Source organism: Lepidochelys olivacea (genome assembly GCF_965140295.1).
Source record: "Lepidochelys olivacea isolate rLepOli2 genome assembly, chromosome: 22".
Lineage (NCBI taxonomy): Eukaryota > Metazoa > Chordata > Testudines > Cheloniidae > Lepidochelys > Lepidochelys olivacea.
In genome coordinates, this window is record NC_140432.1 from 21,828,770 (window position 1) to 21,848,901 (window position 20,132).

The 20,132-nt window shown below is 46.9% G+C and overlaps 2 protein-coding genes across 4 annotated transcripts in view; one reads left to right on the forward strand and one right to left on the reverse strand.

Moving 5' to 3' along the window:
- The window catches only part of HMBS (hydroxymethylbilane synthase), a 29,756-nt gene extending 14,425 nt beyond the window's left edge, over positions 1 to 15,331 (forward strand). For all 3 annotated transcript variants that reach the window (XM_084612002.1, XM_084612003.1, XM_084612004.1), the window contains 12 exons: positions 1,394 to 1,466; positions 2,617 to 2,666; positions 2,754 to 2,809; positions 4,028 to 4,105; positions 4,938 to 5,015; positions 6,763 to 6,838; positions 7,950 to 8,063; positions 8,658 to 8,696; positions 9,193 to 9,312; positions 9,603 to 9,656; positions 13,830 to 13,916; positions 14,966 to 15,331. In XM_084612002.1, coding sequence (XP_084468128.1) covers positions 1,394 to 1,466; positions 2,617 to 2,666; positions 2,754 to 2,809; positions 4,028 to 4,105; positions 4,938 to 5,015; positions 6,763 to 6,838; positions 7,950 to 8,063; positions 8,658 to 8,696; positions 9,193 to 9,312; positions 9,603 to 9,656; positions 13,830 to 13,916; positions 14,966 to 15,139 — 999 coding nt within the window. In that variant the 3' untranslated portion in view covers positions 15,140 to 15,331. The remainder of the gene's footprint in view (positions 1 to 1,393; positions 1,467 to 2,616; positions 2,667 to 2,753; positions 2,810 to 4,027; positions 4,106 to 4,937; positions 5,016 to 6,762; positions 6,839 to 7,949; positions 8,064 to 8,657; positions 8,697 to 9,192; positions 9,313 to 9,602; positions 9,657 to 13,829; positions 13,917 to 14,965) is intronic.
- A 2,447-nt stretch (positions 15,332 to 17,778) lies between these two features.
- Positions 17,779 to 19,856, reverse strand: H2AX (H2A.X variant histone). Its single transcript, XM_084612016.1, has one exon. It carries the CDS (start codon positions 19,471 to 19,473, stop codon positions 19,042 to 19,044), a length of 432 nt encoding a protein of 143 aa, XP_084468142.1. The 5' UTR covers positions 19,474 to 19,856; the 3' UTR covers positions 17,779 to 19,041.
- Positions 19,857 to 20,132: the final 276 nt, after the last annotated feature.

A 20,132-nucleotide genomic window follows, 5' to 3' on the forward strand; every position in this document is an offset into this window, starting at 1 on the left:
AAAGAGAGATAAATGTGTCTTGGGCCTTTGTTTTGAGATAATCTTGCCTACTCTGGAAGTTAGGCGCAGGCATGGCTCTGTACTTTGCGGGAGGCTAGAAGATGACACAGATGGGCATTGAAGGGTGGGACGTTGCATTTCTCCTCCGTGTGTGATCTCCTAATCTATTGTTAAGAATTATCATTATCAACACTTTGCACTTATAGCACCTGTGCCTTTCACCCAGAATCTCACAGCACGTTACAAAGGGGAAGTTTGTTGGACTCATTTTACGCATGTGGAAACCCATGACTTGCCCAGGGCCACTCAGAGCATCAGTAGCAGAGAAAGATTAGAAACTAGGCTTCCTGGTTCATCTTCAGCTGTGACTACTAGACTACATTGCCTCTCACAAGGTCAGGATCTATGGAGGGATCCTCTGCCTTCTGCTTGAGTAGGATAGTGGTGGTGGACTGGACTATTTTATGTGATCCTCCCCCTTCCAGAGTGTAAATTAAATGTGTCCCATCTACAGGTACCAGGGCCTTTTGCAGCCTCCAAACCCTGCGGTTTGCTCTGTCTGTTCTCCTTTTGCACAACTTTCGGACATACCTCTGCTCATATAGATCACAATTCCTGCAGACAAATCTTAATCTTGGCTCCTTGCAGAATCACGCAGCAATGCTAAAGTTTAGCATTCATAAAAAGCACACAGCAGATATGCTGCATTTTAGCTCATCACTCATTGAGGTGGGAATCACCAGGCTATTTAGTCTGCTTTCTTATAACAATGGGTGCCCCTTACTGCAAGACCTATTCTCTAGCACTGTGCACAATGCTCAGTCTGACTCACTTTAAAAATTACAAAGGCACATCATTGTGTTTCTTTAGTTCCATTCACCCAGTGATGGCACTTCACAGATAGGTGGGTAAGTACTGTCTCCACTTTAAAGATAATGTCACTGAGGCACAAAGAGCTGAAATGACTGGCCACAGAACATAGCAGGTCAGTGGGAGAGCTGAAAATAGAACTTCCAGTCCCCTGTTTAAACCACTACTTCTAACTGAAGACATTTTGTCTGCTATGTCTTTACAGTGCTCTAATTCTGACCCTACCACTGACTCACTTTCTGACCAGAGGGCAGGTCACTCCAACTCTGTTTTTGTTTCTCCATCTGTAAAGCAGGGATGGTAATACTTTCTTCAGCTGGGTGTTGTGATCATTATGCAGGGGTAGGGTTTGTTTTTCTGTAGCACTATGCTAAGACTTCTATTTATTTCCATTAATGCTTGTGTTTTGGAAGCTTTGGTGGGTGCATTTGACAATGTCTAAGAATAGAAAAGCTTCTTTTGGCTGATGTACTGAACGCATGCCATCTCACAATGGACTTTGCCTTCTGTTTTTAAACTGCAGCTGGCCCGGATTCAGACAGACAGTGTAGTGGAAATGCTTCGCAAGCGATACCTCAGCCTTCATTTTGAGATTGGTAAGTGTTCAAATGCTGCTCAGAGGCAAGGAGCAGCTGGAGTGGGATGGTTTGATGCGTAACGACATCCTGCATCAGCTATGAGAAAGGGACCGAGAGACTTTTCCCATTGGACCATATGAACTAGAACCATAAACTCACTGAACATTAAATCTCACCAAATGAGGGTAAATCCGTCCTCATCATCGTATCCACTCATTATACTCCACACCTGAACATAGCCATTATATGAACAACATACCCCCATATCTCAATGTCTGTACTTTGACCCGTTAACCTTTTACCCCCAATCGGGCATATTGCAGATTATGTATTCCTTACGCCACCCAATCCTAAACCGAATTTCACACCCCTTGATAATCTGTACCTTATTCCCTGATAACCAGAAACTTCTATGCTTAAACTCTGTACCGTTTTCTTTTTATTTTAACATCATCTTAATAAAATTATTAAATCTGTTATGCAAGAAGCCCTTGGCCCAAGGAAGAGAGATTGCAGCGTTTGCATAAGTGGAGAATCCAGATCAGTTCCATCCAGTTAGGCTCACGTGACTGAGCAAGAGATGCTAATGTCTGCAGAGCAAGGAGAGGATGGATTCCATGTACCGCTGAGCATTGAGTTCCTGAGTTTCTATACAGATTATGATACTGTCACTCCATAGAGTAACCATGTATTAGTCTAGCTCCAAGCCAGATGCACCATATGTCCATGTTCAAGTGCATAAGTAAAAAATTATATCAACCAGACAGGGCGCAGTCAGGACCCCAATGCTACATTGGTTGGACGGCTGCTGAGCACCTGCCTAATAGCAGGAGTGAGGCCAGAGAAGGTGCTCAAAGCAAAGTGTCTTGTTAGTGTGATGAGGATCCTGCTTAAAACTACTGTCCTTAGATACACTCTCATGGCCTTCCCTTTTCTTACTCTGTGCTCTTGGGAATAAGGCAGCACACTTCCAGGAGACCTAATCTTTACTCCTGCTTAGTGCAGAGTACTCCTAGAATATTCCTGCTACATGGAGCCTGCATTCACACCTGCACTACAATGCAGCAGCCATGTACCCTTTTGCTGCATACCACGCAGAGACTTACAGAGTCTGGGCCTATCTGATCTCTCTGTATTGCTGCTCTTAAAAAGCTCTCTCTTTGAACAGTTGCCATGTCAACAACTGGAGACAAGATCCTGGACACGGCTCTTTCCAAGGTAAATGACCTCTTCCTCCTTTGAATTGAGTGAGACTATATGTGACTACGTTGGTAATATGCTTCATGTTCCTCCCTCCCTATTTAGATTGGAGAGAAGAGCCTCTTTACCAAGGAGTTGGAAAATGCACTGGAAAGAAATGAGTAAGAGCTCTGATCCTTTCTCTTGCTTACCGCAGGCCATGGAATGGCCCAGGCAGTGCTGCAGATTCTGTCTGCATCTGAAATCAAGACAAACATTCACACCCTAGTGGCTTGTTTGTAATTCAAACTTCTTTTAGAACATTTTGGAGAATGATAGGCTTGTGAAATGTGCTATCCATAGTCTGTCTCCTTCCCTGACTGTTTTAGTTGCGCTTACGTGGCTGAAAGAAAAAATGTCATGTCAATCAGTAATGACATGACAAGTCATGGGTCACGTCAATCAGTTGGTTGAACCAATGCCCTGCAACCTGTGGTATTTTTAGAGCAACAGTATTATTTGTTACATACACATCGTTGAGTGGTCACATACAGTTTGAATACAGAAATTTCAGTAGATGCCTCAGATTCAGAGCTGGGCATTAAACAGTCTCCAAAGCCTCCCGCCTGTTAATTGTACTCACTGCCAACAGTGCAGGAGAACTGGAAGCATTAGGATTAAGGCTCTTTTTGGGGTAACTTATTTCTGTGGGAAACCTTGGTTCAGATGTCAGTTGTGACTGAGGGAGATTGCTGTTTTTTACCTCATGTTACAGCTAGGGTATGGGATGCACATGGATCGAGGGACTTGTCTCAATTTGGATTAAAATTAAAGATTCCCCTTTGAGTCCTTGTCATCTAAGGGCCTGATCTAACTCTCACTGAAGTCAGTGGAAAGACTCCCAGTGAGTTCAGGCTGCAAGGATTCAAGCCCTTTTTTGATGGCCATGTCAGTGGAATGAAGTGATGCAGGCAGCTTGAGCTCTGGGTTGCTGCCTACTGAAAAATAGTTATTTAAATCTGACTGGGATATCTGATCCCACTGAGCTCTGTGTACTGCAAGGTTGATGGGTGTCTGTGCAATGTGCGTATAGGTCTTCAGCACCCACACCAGGCTCTTCAAATCATTTTGCAAATATTTATGATGTAGCAGCCCCGGGAGATATATATCATAATGTTACAGATGGAAAAACTGAGGCACAGAGAGATGAAGAGACTTGTCTAAAGTTGCACAGTGAATCAGTAGAAGAACTGGGAATAGAACCCAAGATTCCTGATTTCCAGCCCCCCTTTCTACACTAAAGCCCAGTGTGGAAATTTTATTTCTCAGATCATCTGCAGGTGCCCCATGGGCTCCTTCACTCACACCATGCTCTGACTTTTCTCTCCTCTAACTTGTAGAGTTGACCTGGTTGTTCACTCCTTGAAGGACCTGCCAACTTCGCTCCCGCCTGGCTTCACCATTGGGGCCATCTGCAAGTAAGAGTGCCTTGAGAGGCCTGACTTCCTGAGGGGTTTTAAAATCCCCAGAGGGACCATTTTTACTGTTGGCATCCTGTGTGATGAGTTTGGTCAGTCTCAATCTATTTCCCATTGTGTAGGTAACTGTACTGCACAATTTGCCACTGTGCTTGTCATCTTGTTTCCTGCCTCAGAAGAGAGAGAGAGAGCCCAAATTCCATGGGCTATGAAGGCTGAACCCCTCTCTCCCTTCCTTAAAGAAGGGTTGGGTGGGCTCCAGGTCAGATTTAATCATGTCGACAGAAGGTGGTGCCTGTGGGAAGCTTGCCCTTCCGCTGCCTGTGCTGTGCCTACTCTGTGGATGAGTAGATAACTGACTGTCCAGAATTGTCAAACCAGCACCTTCACCAGCTCTAGATTAATTAGAAGGAAAAATGGAAAAAGGAAAAGAAAGTGCTCCTTGTAAAAAGAAAAGGAGTACTTGTGGCACCTTAGAGACTAACCAATTTATTTGAGCATGAGCTTTTGTGAGCTACAGCTCACTTAGAGACTAACCAATTTATTTGAGCATGAGCTTTCGTGAGCTACAGCTCACTTGCATCCGATGAAGTGAGCTGTAGCTCACAAAAGCTCATGCTCAAATAAATTGGTTAGTCTCTAAGGTGCCACAAGTACTCCTTTTCTTTTTGCGAATACAGACTAACACGGCTGTTACTCTGAAACCTGCTCCTTGTAGTGGATTAAAGATAAGGAAGTTAGAGGCACCTCCACTAAGGACCATGAGCAGAACTGTTTCCATTTAGCCACATCCTATGGAATAATGTCTTGTCTACACTGTATCCCTTTGCAGAAGGGAAAATCCCCATGATGCTGTCGTTTTTCATCCCAAGAACTATGGGAAAACTCTCAACAGCCTTCCTGAAAAGAGGTGAGTGGATGGGAGAGGTGTTGTTGAACAAATGGAGTGATGAAAAGGGATAGGCTTAGACTTCTCAACACCAAAACCGCTTGCTCTTCATTATTCTTTGTGAACTCCCTGTGTTAATACATTTAACATCCAGACTCTGATCTGTCCCTTGCCCTTTGCACAGATGAAGAGGTGTTTTCAGTGTGGTGGTGGTGGTGGTGTGTTTTTTTTCATTTAAGTTAAAGTGAACCATTTGTAGGAATTAGCAATAAAGGAATAAAAACTTAATAAGAATCCCAGAACCATAATTATCACTATGGCCTGGGAAAGAATTACTGCTGTTGAATAAATGAGCGAGACATGACCTCTCATCTCTCCAGTCATCCTTTGAGATCTGACATTTTCTAAATCCTCCACAAGCCCCAAAATGAATTCTTAGCGCTAAATATCTTCAAAGCACCGTGCACACTAAAATCCTCCTCCCTTTCCTGACTGACACAGCGGCCATTCAGCTTTATTCTATCTCCACCGAGTTCAAGGGACTTAAAGCAGGGATGAACTTGGCCCAGTGTTTTTGTGACCCACACCACAGCCAACTCCCTCTCCTCCTTGGTCTTGTGGCTTTTCCTGTTGCATTCACTTAATCCACTCTGATGGTAACACAATTCAGCAGGAGCAGACTTTTCTGTCCACACTTCATGACTCAGACTAAGGACTAGTCTACTCTAGAATCGCTACTGCAGTGTAGGTCTACCGACGTAGCTGTGCCACGGTAGCGCTCCTAGTGCAGATAGTCTATGCCGACGGGAGAGAGCTCTCCCGTCGGCATGATTACTCCACTTTCCCAAGCGGCAGTGGTTATGTCGGTGGGAGAGTGTCTCCCATTGACACAGCGCTGTCCACGCCGGTGCTTAGGTTGCTGTAACTCACATCGCTCAGTAGGGTGGCCTTTTCACAGCCCTGAGTGACTTAAGTTAAACCAATATAAGCACTAGTGTGTATGAGCCCTGAGATGGGGGGGCAAGTTCCAGAAATTACTTACTTTCAGTCCCTCTCCTTTCTCTTTGGGGATGTCTGTGTTGAAATTACCCAGATGACAGTAATCTTAATTAAAACACAGAAAATAGAAATAAAACAAAAGAAATTGTTTGCTTCACAGATGTATATTTGCACTTCTCACAACCTCAAGTAGAGATGGCTTGTCATCTTTTTTATGGGATAAAAAGAAAAGTGAGTAGCATACATCCCTTGAAAATAGTCTTCTCTCTGGTCAGACTGGCAGTCCCCCTTGCTGTCCAGAGAACTCTCCCACTGCACTCTCCAGGACTTGTTTATCAGACCTCACCTTGCACACCCAGGCATGTGTTCTGTGATCCAGGACTGATGTCCCTGCTTTCCAAACCATTTTATTCCATTTATCTGAAGAGAAAATAAGGCTTGGGGATTGCTACATTCTGTAGATGGTGGCCCACTGAGGATTCAGAGATCCTTAACAAGGCATAATGGCTGCTTTGCAAAGGCTTAACAACCTACCACAGAGACTGTGTTTCGCAGACCAGGTAGTCTGGTTACATCTAGATTTAGTCAGGCCTCATGTTAAATCTCTCAGTTTTTCCTTCTGCCATTATGAATGTTGGATAGATCCCCAAATGCTCTGTGACTAGTTTAAAAAGGTAGTGTGTGTTTCCCTGGAAGCTCCTAACCTGTCCCCAGCTAAAGGTGAGTGAATGAATCTAATTGTTTCATTGTTTCTTTGCTTCCTCTGAAGCGTGATTGGAACCAGTTCACTTCGGCGAGCAGCTCAGCTCAAACGGCGGTTCCCTCAGCTGGAATTCAGGGATATTGTATCCTTTCCTGGCAGAGTGCGGGAGTGGTATCTCAATGAATAACAGTTGGCTTTTCTCTAGCACTTTGGTGCTATGATTAGAACCCAGGCTTCCTGTCCTCTGCTCAAACTAACTTCATGCTGCCTTCCTAAACTACTGTGAGAGAGGAGTTTACTCTCCCTGGCCCATTCAATCCCTGTATTTTCTGCTGAGAAAGGGCCCAATATTAGTCTATCATCTGAGAGGCAGATACACTTCACAAGAGGAATTGGCATAAGACACACAACTCATTCCAATTCAGTCACTAATGGCTTGGGTGGGATTCAGACCAGCAGTGAAAGGCTCTGTTGTCCCAGTCTCTGTCCCTTTAACTTATTTTTTAATTAGGCACAATTATTTGTCAGCTGCTGACATGTTTAGTGCTACATGAGACATGTCCACAGTCCCAGCCCCAAAGAGCCAGTGTCCAAATGATTACTTTACAACTCACAGCAAAATTCCATTCTTTTCTTACAGTAATGGTTGCCACCATCTGAACAAGTTTTCCAGGATAGTTCCTCAACTCAGTTATGCAAGAGACACATAGCTGGAGTTGCGTAGCATAGGTCGACTTACCACGGTAGTGTAGACAGCCTCAGAGAAGGAAGTTCTGTAGTTGATCTATGTTTGATCCAGAAGTCTGACCTGCTTGTGTATGACGCTGCATACCCCATCCCCTATGGGGAGTAACTGCTGTTGCTCTGGGACAAGAGATAAGGAAGGAAAGGCCCAAGCAGAGAGGAAGGGAGCAGGCTGACGAGCTGCAGGAGTGACAGTCCTTGGTGATTACAGCAGTAGCAGCCTCCAGTGGCTGAGTTAAGATTTGCAAGCAAAGTGTCCCAATTTGGAGATTTCAGAGTAGCAGCCGTGTTGGTCTGTATTTGCAAAAAGAAAAGGAGTACTTGTGGCACCTTAGAGACTAACCAATTTATTTGAGCGTAAGCTTTCGTGAGCTTGCATCCGATGAAGTGAGCTGTAGCTCACAAAAGCTTACGCTCAAATAAATTGGTTAGTCTCTGAGGTGCCACAGATACTCCTTTTCAATTTGGAGATTGTTGTTTCTGTGCTTCTCACTTAACCCTTTATGTAGAGAGGAAATTTAAACACCCGCTTGAAAAAGCTGGATGAAAAGGACAACTTCAGTGCCATAATTCTGGCTGCTGCTGGACTGAGGAGGATGGGCTGGGAGAATCGTATTGGTCAGGTGAGGAGAAGCATAGTGGGAAATTCCATTCACTTCCAGACCCTTAACCCATTCCCCTTCAGGAACCTTAGCTGCCCCATCATGGACGAGCATAACATCTGCTCTGAATCCATATATGCATTATCTTGAGATTAGGCTGCATTGGAGTGAAGGTTCCACTCACTGCAGTTCCCTTCCAAAGACACATTCAGCACACTTCTTTCCACGTGTCAATAACATTTGTCCATCTGAAAACTTCAGAGCCCTTTATAGTGCCCAAATCCTTCATGAACAGGCACTTTAAAAACATCGATAATTCTGATAAAACATTACAACCTCCAATGAAATAAGTACCATTATACCCATTTTATGGATGGGAAAATTGAGGCACAGGGCTGGGGCATGACCATCCCTAGGTAGTATAGAGTTGGGAATAGAACCCAGGAGTTGTTACTTCCCAGTTCCTTGCTATAACCATTGTACTGCACTTCCTTTATGGAAAATAATTTCAGTCTCATCCTAAATTGCTGCTCTTTGGAGCTTTTTAAATAAAAATTTTGCATAATCTTGGGTTTAGCATTACAACATATTAACTAATCTTTGCTTTTTCTCCAGATATTAAACCCTGAAGATTGCCTTTATGCTGTTGGGCAGGTATGCTATGAAAAGCCAGCTGAGTAGCCGATTGCTGTGTAACAACCAAACATTTCAACTGTGTTTTCAACTCTGCACCTTTTCTGGCTGCTGTTCTATATGCATGCTACATTTGGGAAGTGTACTGCAGTTGTTAATTAAAGGCTAGCACCTCATCACTGTTATAAGTGATCATTCTACTCTTGAGACATGGCCTTTCAAGAGCATACTAATGCAATTAGGAGTCAGCATCTATATAGAACAAGCTGATAAGAATCAGTCTGAAGCTGTGATCCTGCAGTTCACTTGTTTAGTAATGTTCAGCTTTTTCTTTCTGGTCTCATCTTGTTGCCATGTATATATGCATATGTTATAGCAATGACATTTGTGTGTGTGTAGGGGGTAGAGCACGACAGTGGAAATGCCTCTAAGTCATGCAGGTTCATTGGTTTGGGACGAATAGAGTGCAGACTAGAGATGCATGAAGACTGGGGACAGTGTTTCTCTCTTCCTTCAGGGTGCCTTAGCAGTAGAGGTCCGAGCTAGAGACGAAGAGATATTGGATATGGTATCCGCCTTGCATGATGCGGAAACGGTGCTGTGCTGCATTGCCGAGAGAGCCTTTATGAGACACTTGGTAGGTTTGGTACCATCACTTTTCTGTCCAATTCCTCCCTAGGAGAAGTAGTAAATGCTCATGTAGTATTGTTAAATCAACACCATGGTATCAGAAACCTCCTAGTTTTCATTACCACAACTGCTAAATACAGACTAGATTCAAGTGTCTGTTCACTGGTTATTCTTCTGTACATGGCTGAATGACAGCTGAGTCTGTGTTCTACAGGCTTTTCAAAAGGTCCTGACATGGTGGGTCACATAGGAACCTTGACATCAACTTTTACCTGTTTGCTGTGCTTTCTGTTTCAGGAGGGTGGATGTAGCGTTCCTGTAGCAGTCAGTACCATGCTGAAAGACTCCCAGGTAAGAAGAACTTAATGTATTTTATTTGAGTTCATCACTGAACATTTTTCCAACATGCACTTTTTCCCTGCCACCTGAAAATAGTTCCAGCAAGCATACTTGGCAGCTGAGGACAGCCTTGCCATCTCCACGCTGAGTCCACCAAAACAACATTGTGTAGGGCGGTGTCAAATAACCGAGGCCGACACAAGTTGTTCTTCACACAGCGCACAGTCAACCTGTGGAACTCCTTGCCTGAGGAGGTTGTGATGGCTAGGGCTATAACAGGGTTTAAAAGAGAACTAAATAAATTCATGGAGGTTAAGTCCATTAATGGCTATTAGGCAGGATGGCTAAGGAATGGTGTCCCTAGTCTCTGTTTATCAGAGGGTGGAGATGGATGGCAGGAGAGAGAGATCACTTGATCATTACCTGTTAGGTTCACTCCTTCTGGGGCACCTGGCATTGGCCACTGTCGGCAGACAGGATACTGGGCTGGGTGGACCTTTGGTCTGACCCAGTATGGCCGTTCTTATGTAAGTGTAGCAGTAACACAGCTAAGAAGAAGAAAAAAATCCCTGTGTCAGGGAAAACATGATGGAACTTTGTGGACAGGGCTTAGCAGTCTTCTAATTTACCCTCAATAATTATGAGTGGTGATTGTCATCCATTCTGTAGATAAGCCTTTCTCTGGGGCTAGAAAGCCTATTCCTTTGATAAATAATTGATAAAACTTCCCCAAGATTAAATATAAACACTACCCTGCAGAAAGGAAGCCTGACTGAAATACAGGTTGCTGTCATGCAGGAAAAAAGTTTACTCACCTTCTCGTAACTGTTGTTTCTCGAGATGTGTTGTTCATGTCCATTCCAACCAGGTGTATGCGTGCACGGTAGCCGGAAGATTTTCCCCTAGCAGCAATTGTAGGGTCAGCCAGGGCACCCCCTGGAGTTGCGCCTTCATGGTGCCCAATATAGAACCCTGCCGACCTGCCACCCCCTCAGTTCCTCCTTGCCAGCTACTCTGACAGAGGGGAAGGAGGGTGGGTATTGGAATGGACATGAACAACACATCTCGAAGAACAACAGTTACGAGAAAGTGAGTAACTCTTTTTTTCTTCTTTTTTGAATGCTTGTTCATGTTGATTCCAATCAGGTGGCTCTCAAGCCCAAGTTCAGGAGGCGAGGTTGGAGTCGTCCACTGATTGGAGCACTGCTCGTCCAAAGACCGCATAGTCTCTGGCCTACTGAGAAATCACATAGTGTGTGGTGGAAGTGTAGATAGAGGACCATGTCGCTGCTCTGCATATTTCCTGAGTGGGGACCTTCACCAGGAATGCTATTGATGAAGCCTGTGCCCTGGTGGAGTGCACACTGATTGGGGGTGCAGGAACCCCTCTCAAGTTGTAGCAATCATGAATACAGGACGCTATCCATGACAAAATGCGTTGTGAAGATACAGGCAGTCCTTTCATTTTATCCGCCACTGCCACAAATAACTAAACCGATTTTCTGGATGCTTTCATTCTCTCTATGTAAAAGGCTAGCATGCTGCGGACATCCAGAGTGTGTAGTCTCTGCTCCCTGCTGCTGGAATGTGGCTCAGGGTAGAATACTGGGAGAAAGATGTCCTGGTTGATGTGAAACTGTAACACAGTGTTTGGGAGGAAACCAGGATGAGGTCTGAGCTACACCTTTTCCTTATAGAACACGGTATAAGGGGGCTCTGAGGTTAGGGCTCTGAGTTCAGACACCCTCCTAGCCACCAGGAATGCCACCTTGTGTGAGAGAGAGAGAGAGGAGGGAGCACGTTGCCAAGGGCTCAAAGGGCGGTCCCATTAGCCTAGAAAGGACCAGGTTGGGGTCCTAGGTAGGGACAGGCTGTCGGATGTTAGGGTATAGCCTGTTGAGCCCTTTTAAAACGCAGCTGACCATAGGGTTAGCAAACACAGAGCGGCCCTCCTTGTTCGGGTGAAAGGCTGAGATGGTGGCTAAGTGCACTCTTATCGATGACAACGGAAGCCCCTGCTGCTTCAGATGGAGGAGGCAGTCCAGAATAAGCGGCACTGGGGCCAGCGTCGGAGACGAATGGCGCTGTGCCGATCAGATTAAAAATCTCTTCCACTTGGCAAGGTAGGTGGCTCTCGTAGAGGGTTTTCTACTGCCAAGGAGGACTTGTCTAACCTGGTCGGAACAGGAAAGCTCCATTGGGTTCAAACATAGAGCTTCCATGCTGTGAGGTGAAGCGAGTCGAGGCTCGGATGTTGAAGACGGCCGTGATCTTGTGGCAGAAGGTCCGGGAAGAGCGGCAGGGTGATCAGAGCTTCCACGGACATGTCTAGGAGAGATGTGTATCAGTGCTGTTGGTCCCATACTGGAGCCATCAATATAACCTGAGCTTGTTCCCTCCAGATCTTAAGGAGCACCCTGTGACCCAGTGGTATAGGCGGAAAGGCATACAGGAGACAACATCCCCAGTGGAGGAGGAACATGTCCGCTCTGGAGCCTGGGTTGTGGTTCTGGAAGAAGCAGAACTGCTGGCACTTCCTGTTGTGTTGCATGAAGAATAGGTCTATCTGGGGAATGCCCCAACTCTGCCCTGGAGATCAATCTCCCTTCCTCAACCAAAGCTGAGAATTCAGCTCAGGAGTCCAAGGGAGGTAACCCTAAACTTAGCCGTCATTGAGCAAGTATTGTAGGCGTACCTGCTGACAATGGCCTGTTGGTTGGAAATGTGGAGTTGCAGTCCCCCTGTGGCATAAATCTTCTGGCTGAATGGGTCAGTTTTTTGCATCCCTATTCTTGGGGGAAGGGCCCTGGAAACTCTGCCTCTCTTGCTGGTTAGCAGCGTCCACCACCAGAGTCAGGTTGTGAGTGAGTGTGTAGATGTTCGTAGCCCTTGGAGGGAACAAAGTACCGCTGTTCATTGCATTTGGTGCCACTGATGGCTGGTCTCTGGATCTAGGGAAAGGAGGTTGGCTGCTTTTGATCCTCCTCTTCTTCTGCACCGGCGATTGGGACCGGTGCCAAAGGCTGGAGCGTTCCCAAGACGCTCCATGACGGTGCCTAGAGTCCTTGGCCGTGTCTTTCTTCAGCACCTGGTCTCTTGAAGAGGGCGCCGGCGCGCTTTGTGCTGAAGATGATGTGCTGGTGGTGGGATCCCCGGCACTGGGGTCCAACTGCAGTCGAAAAGCTGCCTCCATGAAGAGGATTTTAAGCTGCTGCTCTCTTTCTTTCAGGGTTTTTGGTCAGAATTCCTGACAGATTTTAGAGCAGTCTTTGTGGAGACTCTCGCCCAAATACTGTAAACAGGAGGTGTGGGAGTCACTTTTTGGCATGCACTTCATGCAGTCCTTGCAGGTCTTGAAGCCTGGGGATCGCAGCATGCCCCAGAGGCAACAAATAAAGGAGGGAAATGGGTGGGGTGGGGGGGGAACCCCCATAAATGAAACTTACAACTAACTATACGAAACTACACCACAGTATCTGAATAAACAAGGTGAGTACAACAGGAATCGAACTGCTAGGTCACTTGCCGGAGCAAGAGCAAGGGAAGTTACAGTTACTGTGACTGGCCGTAAGAAGGAACTGAGGGGGTGGCGGGTCGGCAGGGCTCTATGTTGGGTGCCATGAAAGCGCGACGCCGGGGGCTCCCAGGCTGACCCGTCGGCTGCTGCTAGGGAAGAATCTTCCAGCTACTGTGCATGTGCATGCACACACACCTGACTGGAATCTCCATGAACAAGCACTCTAAGAAGAAACCGTGGTTTCAAACAAATGGTCCTTGTCTCCTACCTCTTGGGCAAGGAGGGTTGTGGAGGCAACATGCTTGCAAGCTTCCCATGACAGAACAGCAACCCTTTTCGGCCCATTAAGGAATGTAACAGTTGGGTTACATCCATGCTTGTGCCTATACCTTTCCTAAAGCACACAGATTGCTCTCCCATGATGATCAATAATGTGACATGACTAGCCCCTTTAATCATAGGATCTTGGTAAGCCTCAAACTACACCTGTAAGCCTATACTGAGCCAGAAAGGATGCAATTTGTCCAACGGCACATGGGAGTCAATGGCAGAATGGTTTCCCCAATTCTTATTAGTTTCCTCCTCAGACCAGAAATCTTAATTTTTAAAAAGGGGATGGTTGGGTTGGTCATCAGAGATGCCATATACCTTTATTGTGTTTTGCCCAGTTGTATTTGACAGGAGCTGTTTACAGCTTGGATGGATCAGATAGCCTGAAGGACACTATGCAGACTGGTGTTAACTATCCACAGCAGGTAAATAAATAAATGCCTCTTAATTTCAGTTGGTTTTAACCTTCAAATTTCAAGTCAAATGAAAAAGACAAAAACAAGCCTTTTAACATATTTCCTTCAGTCCAGTCCTTAAAATCTTTAGTCTTCTGTCAAGGTTCCTTCCCCACTCTGAACTCTAGGGTACAGATGTGGGGACCTGTATGAAAGACTCTGTAAGCTTATTCTTACCAGCTTAGGTTAAAAACTTCCCCAAGGTACAAACTTTGCCTTGTCTTTGCGTTGAACCCTATGCTGCCACCACCAAGCGTGTTTTAAACAAATACAGGGAAAGAGCCCACTTGAGAGACGTCTTCCCCCAAAATATCGCCCCAAGCCCTACACTCCCTATCCTGCGGAAGGCTTGATAAAAATCCTCACCAATTTGTACAGATGAACACAGACCCAAATACTTGGATCTTAAGAACAATGAAAAATCAATCAGCTTCTTAAAAGAATTTTAATTAAAGAAAAAAAAAGAATCACCTCTGTAAAATCAGGATGGTAAATATCTTACAGGGTAATCAGATTCAAAACATAGAGAATCCCTCTCGGCAAAACCTTAAGTTACAAAAAGACACACAAACAGGAATATACATTCCATCCAGCACAGCTTATTTTACCAGCCATTAAGCAAAAGGAAATCTAACACATTTCTAGCTAGATTACTTACTAACTAAAAGAAGTTCTGAGACTGAATTCCTGATCTGTTCCCGGCAAAAGCATTACCCAGACAGACAGATGGTTTGTATCCCCCCCCTCCCGACTTGAAAGTATCTTGTCTCCTCATTGGTCATTTTGCAGCAAGGTTATCTTAGCTTCTTAACCCTTTACAGGTGAAAGGGTTTTGTCTCTGGCCAGGAGGGATTTTATAGCACTGTATACAGGAAGGTGGTTAGCCTTCCCTTTATTTTTATGACATCTTCTTTACAATGTTCTCTGATAAGGCTTACAAAAATGTATATGGAAACCTACTGTTTAACACCCAGGTTTCCCTGCTGTTTCACATTCAGTACCTTTTTTTTAATTTTTAGAATCAAGAAGGACCCAATGATGATACACAGTATGTTGGCATCACAGCCAAGAAGATTCCTCGTCATGCTCAAGAGGCTGCAGAAAACCTGGGTGTCGAACTAGCCAGCTTACTGCTGAGCAAGGGTGCTAAGCGTATCCTCAGTGTTGCAAGGCAGCTCAATGATGCCCGATAGACACATCATTCCCACGCAGCAGCAGCTCTTGCAGTTGGATGATTCCTGCATGGTCAGAAGTTTGACAGAAAAAAACATGGACTTGGCTGCTGCACTGTCATCCTTCCTTAGGCGGAGTCTCTTATTTTACACTTACATCCCATTTTCCTTTACTTGTGGATCTGAAAATAAAACTTAAAATATTAAACTCTGTATTTTGAGTAGTTATGCCTGTTCAGAGGATACAGTCCAGTTTGCAGTTGGGTGGTTTGTTTCAGCAACTTGTTTACCCCAAAACTATAAGCAAGCTATTTTGAATACAGTAACAAGAATAATTCAATACAAGAAACAACAAGGAGTCTGGTGGCACTTTACAGACTAACAGATTTATTTGTGCATAAGCTTTCATGGGTAAAAAACCCACTTCTTCAGATGCATGGAGTGAAAATTACAGATGCAGGCATTATTTTATTATTAAATCTGTTAAGTCTTTAAGGTGCTACTGGACTCGTTTTTGTGGTTACAGATGAACATGGCTACCCTCTGATATTCAATACAAGAAATAATGCTAAAATGGTAAGGGACATAGGGTGCCCTTTATCTGAGGGCTTGTCCTATACTTACCAGGGATCAGTGTGTGGTAATCAGTGCATTTGTCATCAATTTAGCGGGTCTAGTGAAGACCCACTACATTAACTTCAGATTGCTCAACTCCTGTACTCCACCTGAATGAGAAGTGCAAGGGGAGTTAACAGGAGACCTAGCACAGTGTGGACCCGGTGGTAAGTAGATCCAAGCACGTCAACTTCAGCTACATTATTCATGTAGCTGAAGCTGTGTAACTTAGATCGATCTCCTCCTGGAGTGTAGTCCATCGTACACATACCTCCTTTGGGCTTCATCCTGAGCCTTTCAATAACTGGCAACTGATTACTAGGTGCCAAATAAGGCCCTTGATGACCACCATTGTACTTATATTTAAACAGAACCACCAATGTTTCTGCTCGTAAGGCATCTGTTATGGATGATGCTTGGACAAATGTTTATTCACTGCCATATAAATCAATACTAATTGAACTTATTTAAAAAACCATTAGCATATTCATTGCCAGATTGAATTAACCATAACCAGGCACAGGTGTCTACAGGTGCAACATAGTGTAAGGAAAGTTCGTTAGTATCAACTTAGACTTTTTAAAATAGGTTTGAAATAAGACCTGTTCCCTTACAGGGGGGTGGGCAAACTTTTTGGCCTGAGGGCCACATATGGGTAATGGAAATTGTATGGCAGGCCATGAATGCTCACAAAATTAGGGTGGGGGTGTGAAGGCTCTGCCTAGGGTTGTGGTCAGAAATGAGTTCAGGGTGTGGGAAGGGGCTGGAGTGCTGGGGACGGAGTGGAGGAGAGCTCTGGGTTGGGGATGAGGGAGTTTGGGTGTAGTAGGGTGCTCTGGGCTGGGACTGAGGGATTTGTAAGGTGGGAAGGGGATCAGGGTTGGGGCAGGGGCTTGGCTCAGGTGTGCACGCTTCAGGCAGTACTTACCTCAAGCAGCTCCTTGAAGCAGTAGTATGTCCCCACTCCAGCTCCAACGTAGAAGTGTGGCCAGGCAGTTCTGCTGTGCACTGCCCTGTCCACAGGCACTGCCCCTGCAGCTCCCATTGGACACAGTTCCTGGCCAATGGGGAGCTGCAGGGGCAGCACCTCTGGACAGGGCAGTGCACAGCAGAACCCCCTTTGCCCCTGCTTGAACACCAGCACAGGGCAAGCCCCACACCAGGCATGGGCAAACTTTTTGGCCTGAGGGCTACATCAGGGGTTCTGAAACTGTATGGAGGGCCAGGTAGGGTAGGTTGTGCCTCCCACACCCTGACAGGCCCCCTATGCTCATCCAGCCCCCCCCCCTTTCTGTTCTGTGGACCCTCCCCCCACTTCTGCCCCATCCAACCACTCTCTGCTCCCTGATTGCCCCTTATCCAACCCCTCCACTCCCCCTTACCATGCCACTCAGAGCACCAGGACTGGCACCTGCACTGCCCAGCCAGAGCCAGCCACACCATCTAGAGCACCAGGGCAGGCCCATGGCTCACAGCCCTGTCACCCACAGCACTGGTGACACAGCAAGCTGAGGCTGCAGGGGAAGGGTGGGACAGCAGGGGAGGGGTTGGGGGCTAGCCTCCCCAGTGAGGAGCTTAAAGGCTGGGCAGGACAGTCTCAGGGGCTGGATGTGGTTTGTGGGCCATAGTTTGCCCACCTCTGCCCCAGGCCCTGCTCCCCAGCAAGAGCTGGAGGGCTGAATTAAAACAGCCAGCAGGCCTGAAGTTCACCCACCCTTGCCCTTACACTCTAATCCTTTCAAACTCAATAGCCTGTTCCTTTTACATTAGTAGAATATGCATTTCAACTAGTGATTCATCTCCTTCATCTTACAAGCCACTACTAGTGTCTTCTAGAAATCTTTTAAATTGTAAAATGCAAATATGGTGTTTTGTAAATGAAACAACAGGTTGTTTCAGTATGTATGCAACATCCATTAACTGTACTTCACTTATGAAAGGAATTGTTTCCATACCCATTTAAAGCCTTATTTTTCTTTAGGCATGTACATATTAACACAATTTCTGACCACTGAACCACCCGTGCATAGAATATGCTACAGAAATAGCAGGTCACCCCGTATTTTATTACACAATTTCTACATTTTCTGGGATGTACAGGAAGTTACAAAGGCTACTACAACAGATTTAGCAGTGTCCAGTGAAAGGACACAGCTGAAAGAGAAATGGTTGCTGTTTCGTTAACTACAAGTTTGTACAAAGCCTAGAATTTTCTCTGGTTTGATCCTGCAGTGGCTGTACTGAGCTTCTGGTTGCAGATGCTGTCTATTGAAACAGGTCAAACAAAGTATAGTGTCACTGCAGAATCAAACTAGTAAATAGTTGTAACATTGCAGACAAAATTGTACAGCACATCAATAAAGTCACACAACTGCTGATATAAGTGACAGCCTTCTTCCACTCAAGAGGCTGAGAGCTTGTTAGTTTACAATGTTTTGGATTGTTGTGCATGATCTGATGCAAAAGATGCCCTCTGTCTTAAAAACAAGATATGTAGATATACAATTTTTCAGAGCAGTTAAAACAGGTAATTAAACAGCAAAAAGGAACTCCTAAAAAAAAACACTTTTCAGGCAATTCATACAGTGGTGCAGTTAGTTCTACAGCTGCATTCTGATGTTTTTTTTTCCCAGTCCTCTGTCGGTACCATATGAAGTTACTTAAAGGATCCAGGAGCAGCAAAGCTCAGGGGGCAACACTTCAACCTGTAAACGTGGATACCGCTTGCACGAGTCTTTGCATTGCTAATGTTGAAACAGCTCAGGTAGGCAGGAGTCAAATGGGTATCAGGGGTGGACCATGCCTTTGCAGAGCAAAAGAGACCCCGCGGCAGCCTCCTCTGCCACTAGGGCTTTGCACACAGCAGCTTCACCGGAAGGGGCAGAACAATGGGGTTCGGGGTAGCAGCTGAGTTTACTGTTAAAGCTGGAGCTATGCGCTGCCCCAGGCACGTGCGCAGCGGTAGGGAGCCTAAGCCGGGGCTCCTCGCGATTCGTACAAGGGGCCGCCGGGCGGGAGGCCCCCACGCAGCTTCCCCACTCGCACCCAAGGGAGTCTTCCACGCCGCGGCTGTTACGCCTCTAATTCTCCTCCCCCCCACCCCCCAGCGCCGTGCGAGGGCGGGAAAGCCTGACTCCTTCAACCCCGCTTGAGGCGCGGGGGGGCTCGCGCTCTCCCCGCCCAGGAGCCCGCTGAGGGCTCGAGCAGCCTACGGATCCGCAGCTCCTACGGCTGAGCCCTGGGGGCGGCCCTGAAAAGGGCCTTGGGGGGTGGGGGGGTGAGTCTCCGCCGGCGGCGCGTGGCCGGCCCTAGTACTCCTGGGACTGCTGGCTGCTGCCCTTCTTGCCGCTCTTGGCCGGCCCGGCTCCGCCGCCGCCCGCCTTCTTGGGCAGCAGCACGGCCTGGATGTTGGGCAGGACCCCGCCCTGCGCGATGGTGACTCCGCCCAGCAGCTTGTTGAGCTCTTCGTCGTTGCGCACCGCGAGCTGCAGGTGCCGCGGGATAATGCGCGTCTTCTTGTTATCCCGCGCCGCGTTGCCCGCCAACTCTAGGATCTCCGCCGTCAGGTACTCGAGCACGGCGGCCAGGTACACCGGGGCGCCCGCGCCCACCCGCTCCGCGTAGTGACCGCGCCGCAGCAGCCGGTGCACGCGCCCCACGGGGAACTGCAGGCCCGCGCGGGACGAGCGAGATTTAGCCTTAGCCCGGGCCTTGCCGCCGCTCTTACCGCGGCCGGACATGGCGCGTGAAAGTGGGAGCGAAGCACGCGGCTCAGCGGCCCGCTCACAGAGCTACGCCCAGGCTCTAGCGCCAGAGCCGGAACTGCTGCCTGGTGGCGAGGCGAAGCGCGCTCCTCTTGAGCCGACCCTTCACCCACTCGCTTTCTATTACAAAAAGATATATGTGTCTATAGTCTTCGGCGGAGAGCCAGACCCAGCCCCCTGCCCAGTGACGCTGCGCTCTGCCATTGGTGGGCAGCCCAGACGAATGGCTCCCCTGGATTGGTTAGCCTCACGAGCCGGCAAAGTTTTACGCGTTTATTGGCTGCTAAAATAAGCCAATCAGAAGGCAGGGCGCCAAATTCAAAAGAGGCACAGAGGCTAAAGCGCCAATAACGGAACACAGGAGCCTCTTTCTCGTTGCTTCCCCAGCCCTTTCTCCCCAGGCTGGGTAGTAGCAGCCTTAGCCCTTCTCTGTTGAAGTGCCCGGTGCGGAGACCAGCCTTCCCCCAGGGTGGACACGCCCACGCTCTTTGTCTGCCCTGTGAACAGCCCCCCCCCCCCCCTTGCCCCTGCTCCTAGCTAAAGGCAGAGCTTGGGCAGCAGGGACAGTGAGACCAGGGCTTGAATGCCAGCTGGTAAATTCATTCCCCCATTCAGCCTTCCCCTCAGAGCCTGCA

Coding starts and splice junctions, on each gene's coding strand:
- H2AX (XM_084612016.1), bottom strand. CDS start 19,473: ATGTCCGGCCGCGGTAAGAGCGGCGGCAAGGCCCGGGCTAAGGCTAAA.